At 42.5% G+C, this 13,435-nt stretch overlaps 1 protein-coding gene across 8 annotated transcripts in view; it reads right to left on the reverse strand.

Annotated features, from left to right (window-relative positions):
- Nucleotides 1–13,435, reverse strand: part of KCNU1 (potassium calcium-activated channel subfamily U member 1) — a 115,196-nt gene that overhangs the window by 59,658 nt on the left and 42,103 nt on the right. For 6 of the 8 annotated variants that reach the window (XR_014575498.1, XM_083812015.1, XM_083812014.1 and 3 more), the window contains 4 exons: nt 12,848–13,072; nt 12,198–12,375; nt 6,738–6,815; nt 2,833–2,972 (listed from right to left, as the gene is read on the reverse strand). Coding sequence is in view for 6 of the 8 variants with exons in the window: in XM_083812015.1 (XP_083668141.1) it covers nt 2,833–2,972; nt 6,738–6,815; nt 12,198–12,375; nt 12,848–13,072 (621 nt within the window). In the remaining 2 variants the exon portion in view is untranslated. Of the gene's footprint in view, nt 1–2,832; nt 2,973–6,737; nt 6,816–7,125; nt 7,273–12,197; nt 12,376–12,847; nt 13,073–13,435 lie in introns of those variants that run through there. The other 2 variants (XR_014575499.1, XM_083812019.1) reach the window with 2 other exon arrangements.

Consider the following 13,435-nt stretch of genomic DNA (forward strand, 5'->3'; position numbering starts at 1 on the left):
CAGGGTTCAGATATACCAAATAACTTATTTCCCACCCTTTCTCAAAAAGCTCTTTTCCTACGCAGAGCCACTTTGTGGCATCTGTCACCTGCATTCACCTGAGCAAAGAAACTAAACAAGCTGCAGAGAAGGAACGGTGTTACTAAATCCAAGCTAAACTCAAATCCGCTTAAGAACATCTGACCGTATTGTCGGGCAAAAGGCTATAATGCTGTTAGAGTAATTCTCAGCCTTTTAAAGTAAGGAGCTATAGTCCAGAGTTATCCAGGAGTGATACAGCTTCAGGGGAATCTGCGCTTTACATATTTAACAGAAGCGTGCTGAGCTCTTTAACATATCATTGCTGTACTTTTTGACATCAAAAGGATTGCATTTCCATACTTGGATGAATTAATAGGATTTGCATGTCACCCTCATTCTGTACTTTCTAGGCTGAGTTACGCTGCAGGAGTTTGAAAGGCAAGGAAAAACTACAGAGGTGCACGCGTGTTGGCGCGCGCGCACTCAGGAAGCAGCTCACTGTATTCAGTGGGTCTCGAAGCTGACTTTTAGGATGCAACATTTCTGAAACGTGCCCAAGAGATGTTACCTCCTTTGCCAGTTGTTTGGTTACAGCTTGAGATAAGCACATTGCCTAGGAATGCCCTTGCACACAAAGGCAGAAACCTCCTCCCTTCGCCAAGCAGCTGCTTGGTCCCCTTCAGTCCCTGCCGCTACTTAGCTTCTAGAACTGGTCCTGTACAGCTTAGGAACCCACAGCTGGGTCAGGACGGGAATTCAGGGTTCAGAGTACCTGAGCCATACTGGCCATGCTCATTGAATTGTTTTCTGCCTACAGCCATTCCAAGAGTCATGTTGAAACAAACGCCAGTTCTGCTTCAGGCGTCCAAGGGGTAACATTTCACTTCACAGACCACGTTGTGCCATGCAGATTCTTCTGCCACTCGCCTTTCAAGCTAAAAAAAATCCAGCACTCCTGCTCTGAGCGTCTCACACACAGATATTTACAAAAGATATTTAGTGACAGAAAAAGGAGGTGACAGTGGACTGCTGAAGGTTTTTTTCTTCCTCTTTTTTTTCCCTCACATTCATGCATATTTTCCCTCATACTGTAATTGCTAAACAATAGCTTATTTCTCTCCTTCTTCCCTGTATTTACAGACTTGACTGAATCTGACTTAAGGTGCCCCTCTACTCTAAAGCAGAGCTGAGTGCTGATCATTCCTGGACAGACTTGGAATCTATGCCTGAGTGAAATTTTATCCTTTAAGACAGGTCATGCTATGTCTCGAGTTACTTTTACACTTGACACTAGCAGTCATTAATTACCATCTGGCTGATTGACATATCAGTGAGTAGCAGCAATATAATACTTTCCCTAACACCTTCTCAGAAAAGCATAACTGGACTTGACACACTTATTTTGGACTGCTTATCCCTTTGAGAGATTTGTTTTGTATTTATTCAATTTCTGCAAAACTGCCACCCAAGCACTATCCCCTCGGACATGAGCTGAGAGCAAGGCATGTGGAACTTGACTGCAGCACGGGGAGAATCAGGGTAAAGAGGAAGAAAGGAGCTTTCAGAAAAAAAGAGAAGTCAGTTTTAGAAATGCCAGCTTATGAACTGAACTGCTGTTTGCTGCCAAAATCCTGGCTTAACTACACCTAAGTGTCACCCACAGGTGTGTCACCACAATCAATATCACTCAGGTTTGACAGCAACTTAAGACGATTATATCACCACAATGGGATCACCACCTTCCCTCTGCCCTTGTGTTTTTGGTGCAATGTATCTAATCCTCATGGTGCAAATGTTTTTAAAAGGACACTGCCAGGAACTTACAGAGAATCAAAACAAGCACTTCTTTTAAAATCTGATCTGATCTTGTGGATCGGTGGTAGTCCACATATGTGTAATTTGTTTTATACCTTTTCAGAAAACAGCCATTGAGAGATTCCCATTGAGTTCAACAGATTTTCCATCCGAACTTAAGTGTGCATTTCTGCCTAGGTCCCAGAGGGACAGATGAGAAGAATTAGATGTTCTGTTTATGCCCATGCTGCTAAAATAAAGTCATTGTAGTGAAAGCTGCCTATTCTCTGGCTCACCAAAGCACCTCCAGCCAGGCTTATAAAAATCCACTCTACATGAACAGGTAAGAATTCAGAGTCCTCATAATCTTTTCAGCCATTAGCATCAATGCTGGAGTCTCCACCATGAGGCCAGCTCGTGCTGAAAGCAGTTTTGGCTTCAGTGACTGCACGTCCCTTAGAGGGACTGATTGTAACCTCGTGTTATCAATCAAAAAGTAAATAAATCAGGCTGGCTCCAAATACTTTTTGTAGCAGGAGGAGGGGGGAAGTTATGAGAAGTTATGAAAACACTCTAAAAGTTCCTCCAAATAATTTTATGTGTATATCAAAACCAGGGAGAGCTGCTGCTGCTCAGAGCACGCATTGAGAAATGTCTTCTGGAGCTGCCTTTAGTCTATAGAGCCCACTACCCCAAGAAATCAAAGAGGCCCACTGATTAGTCCCAATAGCAGGGGGTTGGAACTAGCTGGTCTTTAAAGATCCCTTCCAGCCCAAGGAAGAGGGTTGGAAGATCCCACGATTAGCAAGTTGCTTGAACAGGAATAGACATGTATAATTCTCAGGGCACAGAGTAACTCATCGCCTCACCAGTCTCTGCAAGGTTTCCCCTGCCTTTCTGACACACACAGCCTTGACCATTGTTAAGGCTAGATTAAGTGGGTTTACTCTGGCTGATAATCACTTTGTTAACACTCTGATGCCACTAAACATGACAGTTTGTGATACATCTACTTACCATAGACAAAAGAGAATTCAAGAAGCTATCTGAGAAGATAGCTCCTGCAGGGGCAGCAGTGGTGGAAAGCTGATCTTGCTCTGGAATTGCAGAATTGCCGCTGGGAGCCTGATTAATGAACTGGGCATTTGGTGAAGACTCTATTGGATAAGCAAAGAAGAAACAGAAGACATCTTAGCAACAGAGGGAAGCCATCTAGAATCAGAAAAGTTAGTAAATGTAGCTTGCTGTTCCGTGTCCAGCACTAGCCACAGCATGCTGCATTAGTAAAGGAAAGAGGAACAAACTAGTCAGTGCTGCTGACTGATTGTGCAATGGGAGACAAAAGACACAAGCCTAAGACTGATTTTTCAAGCAAGTGTTTTAAGATAGCAGACCAAAATTGATTTACCTGCTTCGAAAAAGAAAGGAATAATCTAATTTCTTCTGCTCGTTTTCCTGAACTAACAGAATTACTATTTCTGTTGGCTTAAATGGGGGTTAGAGAGTTCCTTTCACAGCTGTCCTACTATTACAGGGATCTTCGCTAGTTTGTCAACCTTATTCTTGCTGTCTGAGATAGTCTTGCAGAATTCCCCCTACTCAGAAAGTGATTCCTCTTTAACTTGCTTTCTATTTTCAGAAAATTGCCTAAGTACAGCGTGGCAGAAGGCCCCTGCCGTGCTACTCAACGTGCTAGGTATGTCCTGGCACTCCTGCGCTGCCGGTAAGAGTGCTGATGAATGACAGCAGCACAGCTAGAGACAGACAGGAGGACTGAAAGGAATTGAGATCAAGAACCCACGTCTTACCATTAAAAAATAGAGCAAGTAACTCTGTGTAAGTAATGATTGATTTCTATTAAGTCCCCTTGGGCCAGGAGGCATTTGAGTGTATCATTTTAAAAGATGACTAAAGCTAGCCAGAATCACAATACTATTAATGCCTCCTGTTGTCGCGCAGTGTCAGTGTCATCCTTCAGCCATGTATTCTCAATACAGATATTTCACCCTCCCTGGCCTTTAGGAGTTGGCCCTGCATCTGGTATTAATCAGTGTGACTCCACTGCCTAGCTTGTAGAGTCTGGGTATGAAAAGCATGGTCTCAGCCACAATAAGGGACCCACTTCATTTCTCTACACTATTTTATTTCTCTTTTACATATGGGCAAAACTCTTATTTCTCTGCAGATGACTTTGCTATTTCTCCCCCATATCTCTGGCCCTTTATGAGAAGGGTTTCTAGAATTCACTGTTTCAGAGGAATGACTATTTACAACATGCCTGTAACCTCAATGAACAGCTCACAAATTCAGAAGACACTCAACATATTGAAACGCACTCAACTTGGTGGATTTGAGCCTGCAGAAACCCACTTCTTATTTTCCTGCACACCTCACCGTTGGGCAAGGAGAAGCAGCAGTGTGTGCAAGCATGACGACAACACACAACTCTCCTGCTCCTCAAGGAAATAAAAAAATACTCCAGCCCCCTTTAAAGGAGTGCAGGCCCTCAGCTAATTCTGTCAACTCTGTCCCTGACTACGTGCCATCAACTCAGCAGATGCTGGAGGACAGCTCTGCGGGACCACGGCACACCTGTGGCACTCAGGGGGGCACTGGCACGCCGTCCTGGTCACAAAGAAAGCAACGCGGAGGCAAGCAGGCTCCGCGGGCCTGGCTCTGTTCAGCTTCCTGAATACATTGCTTCCTGCCCGTCAAGATTAATTGCAAAACTCCTCTCGACTTCAGTGGTGTCAAGATTTCAACCGAAGGCCCTAAGGCTCTTAGCTTCTCCTGCGGTAGGTTTTGAACAGCAACAGCACGAGCAGTGCGTACGGCATTGCTGGTGTCGGTGTGTCAGACACACCAAGTGATACGGGTGGCTCTTGGTCCGCACCCGGTGCGCTACGAGCTGGAAGAGGGCCACGGCCTGGGACGTGCAAAGCCCTTGCAGCTTCAGGCACATGAGGATTATTCCTCGCAGCTTGTTTCTAGAGATAGGTACAAAAGTGAGCATTTGTCTAGATCAAGGTCTACCAGAGGGATTTACAGGAAGCTTATTCACAATCACAAGAAAGCTCCAGCTGTTTTTGTTTAGTTGTTTTGAGCTTCCAGGTTTTAAATTGTTGGGGTTATTTTCCTTCCTAGCCCATCCCTGTAACTCTGAACATATTTCTATGCTGTTGAAGACTACAAATGGAGCAGGCATCCATGTGCTAAGGGACTGGGCTCGATTCATTATTTTGTCAAAGATCTGACATGACTAAAATCCAAGTTATGTCAACAGATTGCAGATGTTTTCCCCTCCACTGACACACCACATCCTGGAGGGAAATCACACTGGTGCAATGCCTGTCTGAAGACGTTAGCTTGACTGCACAATGTCTTCTCAGAGGAGCTGGGCCTCAGTAGCCAGCTCAAAACATTTCTGAGACTTTTGGACACAACACAAATAAAAGTTTAAACCACAGTGCAAGAGAATATCCAAATATCACGCTGAGAAATTCAGCAGTTCTGAAGTGACTCTGGAGAAGGCATCATTATCTTATCATTATTTTTTGCTGTTTGTTTTGCACTAGTTCTTCAGAGTTTTAGTCTAAGGAGCACGCAGGACCTAACAGCTTTGCCCAAATTGACCTATTAGCTCTCCAGGTGCACGTTGGGACTAAGTGGTACACCAGAGCCTCTTTGAAATTAAGTATTGCTAGCACCTGCTACATGCTGATGCTACTCACTAGCCCTGGCTCGGCTGCAAACCTGGGGAGGACTGCAAAGCAAGGCCCTCTCCCAGAAGTGTTGAGCCCACGTAGCATTTACCAGCATTGCATCGAAAAGGAAAGAAAAAAAAAAAGCCTGAGTAAATGGATCAGAGGCCAGCCATGAAGCCTAGCAACATGCTATGCTAATTTGGTGGGCACATTCTTGTGTCAGCACTCTAAATGGAGCTAAACATCCATGTCACTGGGGACTGGCAGCCCAGCCACACCGCTCTGCTGTGACACTGACTGCCATGTTACTAGTAATCAGTTAATCAGTGCACATGTTCCTAATTAATGGACCTAGTGTGTAACTACCAGGAGACGAAGACAGAGATGCAAAACAGCCAAGAGTAGTAATGAAAGAGCTCCACAGGTTGCTTCAGTTATGAATGCAGGCTAGAGAGGCTGAGCCTTGTGGAATAAGGACAGAAGTGTCTGGGGCCTAGAGTAAAACACCTGCACCCTCTGGCTGTCCTGGCACGCACGCAGGTCCACGCAAGTACTGGACTCTGTGCAGCTGTTGTACAATGCTTTGTAGCGCAGACTGCTTGGAAGAGGCTCTGTGCTTTCACGGCCCCTTTTACAAGGAGGAAGCCTGCAGCAGCTCCCACCACGATCCAGAGAAGAGGAAGGAACCATCACCAGTGCTTCAGAAAGGGCAGGGGTGAAACAGAGAATTAGGCTTTGGTTCACCTCGTTTTGTTGTGAGATGAAAACTGGCCACGCAGCCTTCCTCTGTGTTTTTTAAATTCATCAGAGAGAGGGAGGCACAGCCAAAGGGCAAGTTAGATATCCTCTGAGCAGAGCTGCCTTTGGTGGTTTCTATTTCTTTACTGAAAATAAGGGGAAACCAGGAAAATACAATTCTGATTTATTTACCTTAGCGAAGTCTGTTACAAAAGGACATTATCTTTATCCTAAATGGATGCTTCAGAGTTTTGCTGCACACTGAGACCTTCGTAACACTTTCTTTTATTTATTCTCCTGATAAACCATCCTGACTCCTTCAAAGCCAGTGAATTAACATCTAAGTCAAACCTTTTAATGTTCCTTGGACATGTAGTGCTTGTCGCTTTCTGCCTGTGAATTCTAAAAAGGGCCTGGGGTAAATAAATAATGCAGCACACATATTGCTTCTGTGAAATTTGTTCTTAAAGAATAACTTACTCAGCTCTGTAGTGATGGGGATCCTTTTATAACATGGCTCTGATTGATTCCCCAATGCTCTTCCTCTGAAAACAGCATCTGTAGAAACAGTCAATAACAACATGAGGAGAGAGGAATGTTGGTAGAAGCAGAAAAGAGGAGGGGAAAAAAAAGAAAACAACGCACAATGGTTCAGACTGACAAATGCAGGAAATCTTTTTCCTATGCCTAAAAATAATGTTATTGTCATGCAAAAATCCCAAAGCATTTCCTATATTTAGAAAGTTTCTTGTCTTGGTTTGCTTTTCCAAGGCTTACTTTATTCTCTCATGGCTTCAAAGAATGAAAAAAAAAAAAAAAAACCTCTCCTGGGAGCTGCTTATTGACATCGTAACTGAAATATAATTACCCTCCGTGGTGCAGCAGCGCTGGTTACAGAGTTGTTTGGCCCAAAGCCCCCAGTAAGCCAATTTGCACACAGAGGGTTTTTGAGGGACAGCATCGTGTTTTATCCTTCTCCCTCAAGAAGGTTCTGCAAAACTGGATGGGACACATGCTGTAGGAATGAAGGCAAAAGTATACACCATGAATTCGGAAAACCCATCACAAAAAAAATAAAAAAAATAAAAAAAGCAATCCAGAAGTTCCTAGAAGCGTGCGTCCTTATTCCTTCCCAGTTCTTGCCAACTCGCTGACTTAGTAGAATCAAGCCCAATCCAAAATCTGCTTGCTCTGTTTTGATTATATCTAATCTCGTCTCCCTTTCTATTATGTCTGAGTTTTTCCTTTGCTACCCAGCACAGCATCTGGGTAACTGAGTATTAGGAACACTACTCACTGTGCACATTATCCACTCAAAATGATGAAATCTAAACTCCGCTGAGGATTTTGCTAGAAATGGAACTTCGCAACATCCAGATACTACGCAATGGCTCCTTCCCCCCTCTGAGCTGCAAGCGAATGTTGGAGATGGAGGCCCCAACAGGGTTCTAGGCAGACCATTGTTCTAATCAACCATCCCTGAGGTTAGGTGACGGACTGACAAAAACCTCATTAGGGATGTCAGGCATCACAACCCCTCAAAACAGCAGAAAAAGCCCAGGTAGAGCAAGGCATCTCTGAATACAGTGCAACTGAATGCCTGAAATGAATCATTGCCTTTATTTTACCTTTCCATGTACTGTACCAGTTGATTTGAATGTGTGTCTGATCATTGCCTGGATACCTTTCCCTTATGTCAATATTTTTGCTATGAAACAGTACACAGCGCTCCACCTGAAATCTTACAAACTGGCAGGGTGCTATTACAAAAGATTACTTAATTGTAGATTACTACTGTACATTTGAATTTCAGTAGCTTATTAAGTTGTCAGATTTAATTACCATTACATGTTTAGATTATGCCACAGATTATTTAGTTCGGTACCTAGGTTTGCCAACCTGTTTGCTTTGTGACATGACAGGGTGATAATTACAGCATTACTGGAAAACCTAAAATTTTCCATGGGAAAGACTAGAAGTCCTTGGCATCAGCACTGACCCTACTAGGCGCTCATTCTTGCAAGTGTAAGTAATGTTTACCTCTGTGTGGGTCTGGTTCTCTAAGAGCTGTCTATTTCTCTACCCCATCAGGCAGGTAAAGCACAGAATGGGCCTGGGTTGGTTGGGTGTGAAAGGCTCACACTGAAATCTAAAACCACGGGAAATACAATTGTTTTGTGCCCTGTTACAGTCTCCGAAGTGAGACTGTGTTTGCTGCAATGCTTACCAAAGCACCTGAGCTGTTGAGGGAACTCAGGGCCTTCCATCCAACTACGTAGAAATGCACGTTGTTCACTATGGTTAGGAAGCAAAATGCTGTAGCTTTTTCTACAACACCAGAGCCAGAGATGAGAAAGGATTTGGATGGGGAGGGTAGCTGGATATCCAGCCCAGTCAGCTGCAGTCCCAGCAGCAATGACAACTACTATATGAGATACACCAGCCTTTGTCTTTTCTTTTTAAATCACAGTTGCATACTCATCTAGCTTTAGAAAGCTCTCCTAGCTTCCCATTGTCCGCTCTTCTCACTTTCCCTCCTATTCTGCTGCCTTTTCCTACCCACTTCCTCTCTTAGCTGCTAATGCTAATTGAGGTCAAGTTTCTTGGATCCAAGTTTTAAATGGAACTTCATCTTCTCCCTCAAAAAATGAGGTTGCAAACCACAGTACTGCCATACTTTTGGGGTGTTCCTGTATGCATTAGTTTCTGCTGCTCATTTCCTTTACTGCACAACCTCTCCTACATGTTTCTCCTACAAATAGACAGGATTTTCCTAAACTTGCTGATTTTGTAACTCTGCAGCTGAAAGCACCCACTCCACATGTACTAAACTGGTGGAAAATGCAGATTTCACTGAAAAAAATTGCTGTAATTTAGCACCGCAAGGGGTGAACTAACACCAACTTTAGATCAGCACCTGCACAGCCTGGCTACGTTGCTAATATTTACATAACTTAAAACCCACCGGTGGCTCTACTCTGTTGTGGGGAGAGGGAGTGAGAAAGATTAAATTCTGATAAAAGCCATCCTTTCTCTGTTTGAATCTGAGCCTCTCTTTTCCCAGAAACTCTCCTCATCTGCTGACTCCCATGAACTCCCATTTGCTGAATCCCGTTGATTTCATCAGTAAAAGTTCTGTCTTCTCTGAGATTAATTCCTACAAAATAATAATGGGGGGAAGTAGGGAGGGAGGAATTGGAACAGTGAGAGTGGGGATGTGCACTCTGTTTCCATTCTGGGCACCTTGATCCAAAACTAGGTGGCAACAACCTACCAGTAATTTACTGTCTTGTAGGAGCACACATTTGTAATATGCCTGGAGGCTTTCAGAGGCAAAGCCCTGTAAGAGCGCAAGACACAGCCTTAATCTTGCAGTTGAATCAGCAGGAGCTCCTGCTATGAGAATCCTAACCTAAGATTGCAGGCCTATAATTACAGCAGCAAAGAAGAAAATTGGCTGTTTTTTTTTAAACAACATACCTAATGAACGTACAAGGAGAGGGAGCTAATTTTTACAGAGGCTGAATCACTGACAGATTTAGTGGCTGGCTGGAGAAAGAAGTGAAACTTGTGTCCTAGCTTTATTTTGTAAATATATCTTTTTTTATTGATGATGATATCCTGTAAGTGAATACTGCTTTTCTGGCTGCAGAAAACACTGTAAATCTGAGGAATGATCTTAACTGAGTAGCCAAAGATGTATTAGACTGGAACTGTAGTCAGTTTATGGAGCAACAACTCACTAGCATCTGAGCTAGGCAATAGGTACCTCATAAATATGCAAAGTGAAAGACCTAAAATGGATAAACCAGAGTGGGTTTAGAAATACAGTATTTTCTCAGCTAGAGGAAGACAATGCTATTCCAGTAAAAATAGTACCAGAATCTAACCCCTCTAATTTGAATCAATCTTTCAGAAATAACTGATCACAGTAACGTGTAATAACAAGAATAATTTGCTCTGTATATTACTACATTGTGAGCTTGAATTTATCTGGCTTTAAACAAGTCTCAGAGCTAAATATTAGAGTATAGATAATATATATAATAGAAGCAGCTTTGACAACATGTCCCTTACTTGATCCTGACCCTTCCCAAAACCAGAAGGAAATCCAAAAGCACTGACTTCCATGCCTGTTCTGGTGCCTAGGCCCTTCTTTAGCCAGGACAGTGGACCAAGCAGCCCTGACTTCTGCTCACTGCTGAAAGGTGTTGTGTATTTGGACTGGTTCTGATGTGCTGTATCAGTGTTAGCTGTAATACACAAATAATTGTGTCTGCTTGTCTCTGCTCTAACTGTTCTCACTGCTAGCCTCTTTCTGCACAAGAAGAAATCCTTTAGATAGCCTTTCTCAGGGACGGTGTCACTATAGAGCTTGACTGTTTTTTCAGTATCACTAAACAAAAGTCTCTCCTCTCCCTCGTGATAGCAAGGATGCCGAACAGATTTAAATCCACAAGATCCACTTTTCTGATGCAACTCACCACATGCCCATCTACCCAAGGGAAGTGAGGGAAAAAATACATGCTTGTGGTTTAAATAATAATAATAATAATTAAAAAAAAAAAAGAACTCTAAGCATGCAGGTGGTGGTGGTTCTGACGGTGATATGCCTGGTAAATTGTCTAACCAGCCATGCCTGAGCTTATTCAACTTGTCACACCTATGTCAGCATTAAGTCCCTGTGGTCTTCTGCTGGAAGGAGACAAAGCGAGCCAAAAGCTACCACCTCAAAGAGAAATAAGTATGAACTCTGCAAGGCAGCTTGGGAAGGCTTTGATGAACAGATGCTCACATCTCTGTGATACATACACACACATTGTAGTTCAGAGCTCTGCACACCATGTACTATGATTATGAGTCATTAAACGAAAAAATGCTGGAGGGTAGTAGGACAGTGATTGATAGGATGAAATACCCTTTTTGCCTGGAGTGTCTCTCTTTCCCATATATAGATATAAAGATGCAGTAGGTACAGTATCTGTATCTGTCACTACAGAGAAATATAGATTATATATATATAAGTACATATTATTTACTTCCTCTCTGTATACAATCAATAAAGAGTTCCATATATCTTTATATCTAGGTAGCGATAAATACATTAGTTAAAAGTAATCTATTCAAGTCACAATTACCTCTTACTCAAATATACCTTATAAATCATTTTTCTTCTGTTCTGATAGTATACACTGTATGCGGGTGTTATTTTGTCTAGTTATTATTTAAAAAAAATCTCTCTGCCTCACTCTAATCTTTTCTTTGGCACAGTCGTTGTTTTAAAAGCCTAGAATGATAATAAAGTATAGGGGAAACACTTAAGAGAACCATCCATTTCTCAGTCTGTCTTCAGTTAATTAATACTTCCACATTCTCAAGAGGAGGACAAATCTTAGCTCTTTTGCCAAATTAAGGAAGGAAGAGACACAATAAATATTCTACTGGGCTGAAGTTGTTTTTGCTTCCATTGCAGTTTTGTGCTATGAGCTCTGTTTGCATGGGAACAGAGCGCCCACCTTCTCAAGCCTCAAGGGAGAGGTACTATTTTTCTCCTTTCGAAGGATGAATAGGGCCTCCACTCACACGTGCTTTTGTGAGTAAATACAGAAGTTACCAGCTCTGGTTACCATTTACCCTCTAACCATTGTCTCTTCACTGGAAACCTTGAAGCTTCACTCAGAATTTTCAGGAGGAACTGGCATATTTCCACAAGCAATTTTGGATTACCATTCCTTTGCAAACCTGTAGCTACAGAAATTGGACTAGGCTGCCCACCCAGTAAGGCTAAAATGGACTTCTGGCCATTTTAATTGGCAGATTTATATTCGGAAGAGACAGGCTATGGCTCAGAGTAGTGACAAGTGACCCCTTCATTCCTCCTCCTTTAGTCCTCTTTCTTGTCACATCAGCATGCTTGCAGGCAAAGAGAAACACACTTACCTAGTGAGGCTGAGCTGGGCTTATCCTGCATGGATCGGATGTTCAGAGTGGCTAGGATGCTTTCCGTGTCCACCAGGGAAGGATTTCTTGAAGCAGTGGTATTGGAAGACAGAATGGCACAAGCAGAGCAATCCTGGACATTAACGGCCCTCAGATCTACACAGCAGAGAGCACTACCCTGATAAAACCAAACAAATACTGATATGGAGAAATCTGAGGAAGCTGATCGTTAAGGATCATTAAAGGTGAAAGGTGAACAAAAAAATCTGTTTCGAACTCAACTGGTAAGTAGCATTTTGGAAGCACCTCCAAATATGAGCAGCTTTGGTCAGACAATGAAACTCACAGGTCTAGATTTGCAATTCATTGGACAATTTCCCATTTCCGATCAGGATTACCTTCTCAATGTTTCTGCAGGTAACCAGAGAAGTCTGAGACTCCCTCAGAGGAAAATAAGTATTTAAGAATGGAAAGTTTTCCTACAGTATCTTGGACTCAAACTGGAGTCTAGAGCCTGAGCCAGTTTTGGTACTTTTTGAGTCTGAATTGTGCTATCTATTTTCAAAAACTTCTAAAATGTATTCAGAAGTGTGCAGGAGAGCTAGAGAAAGGAAGGAAGAGGAAGAGACAAAATGCAAAGAAATTCTTACCGAGAATAACCACAGCTTTGGGAAATTCTGAATAAATTTCCATTCTCTTTGCAGATATTCCAAAGACCCAAGAAAAACAATATCTTTCAGCTCATGGTAAATGAAGTTACTAGCTCTTAAGGGCATCACGAAGTCCTGCAGCCCAATCAGTGGTGAGTTTGCATCACCAAAGACACAGACCAAAATGTGATCCTGCAGGTTCAGTGCTGCTTGGTCCTTGCAACTCTAAATTTAAAACAGAATTCTGATAAAACAGCTAATAAGTTGATTTTAGATTTGTTTCTTCAGTTACAGAGACTTAAACCATTTCTTAGCTTTGTAACATTGATGGGTAGAATGTGACTATATATAAAAAAATATTTCCCCTTAAGTAGTTGGATTCCAAGTGTATCCTACAGAAGTGAAGAAAATAATTTATACTGGCATAAAGCAACAAAACTATAGAACAAAGCGACAACAGTAGCTTCATGCTAGGAGCTTAATAACTATTTTGTCCTGGTCTTCCCTCCCTCCCCTCCAGGCTAATTGTTCACATTTTTCAAATGAACTAATTAGCCTGGAAAAATGTAGTACTGGGGAGTGAGTACT

Source organism: Anser anser, assembly GCF_964211835.1.
Source record: "Anser anser genome assembly, chromosome: 26".
Classification (NCBI taxonomy): Eukaryota; Metazoa; Chordata; class Aves; order Anseriformes; family Anatidae; genus Anser; species Anser anser.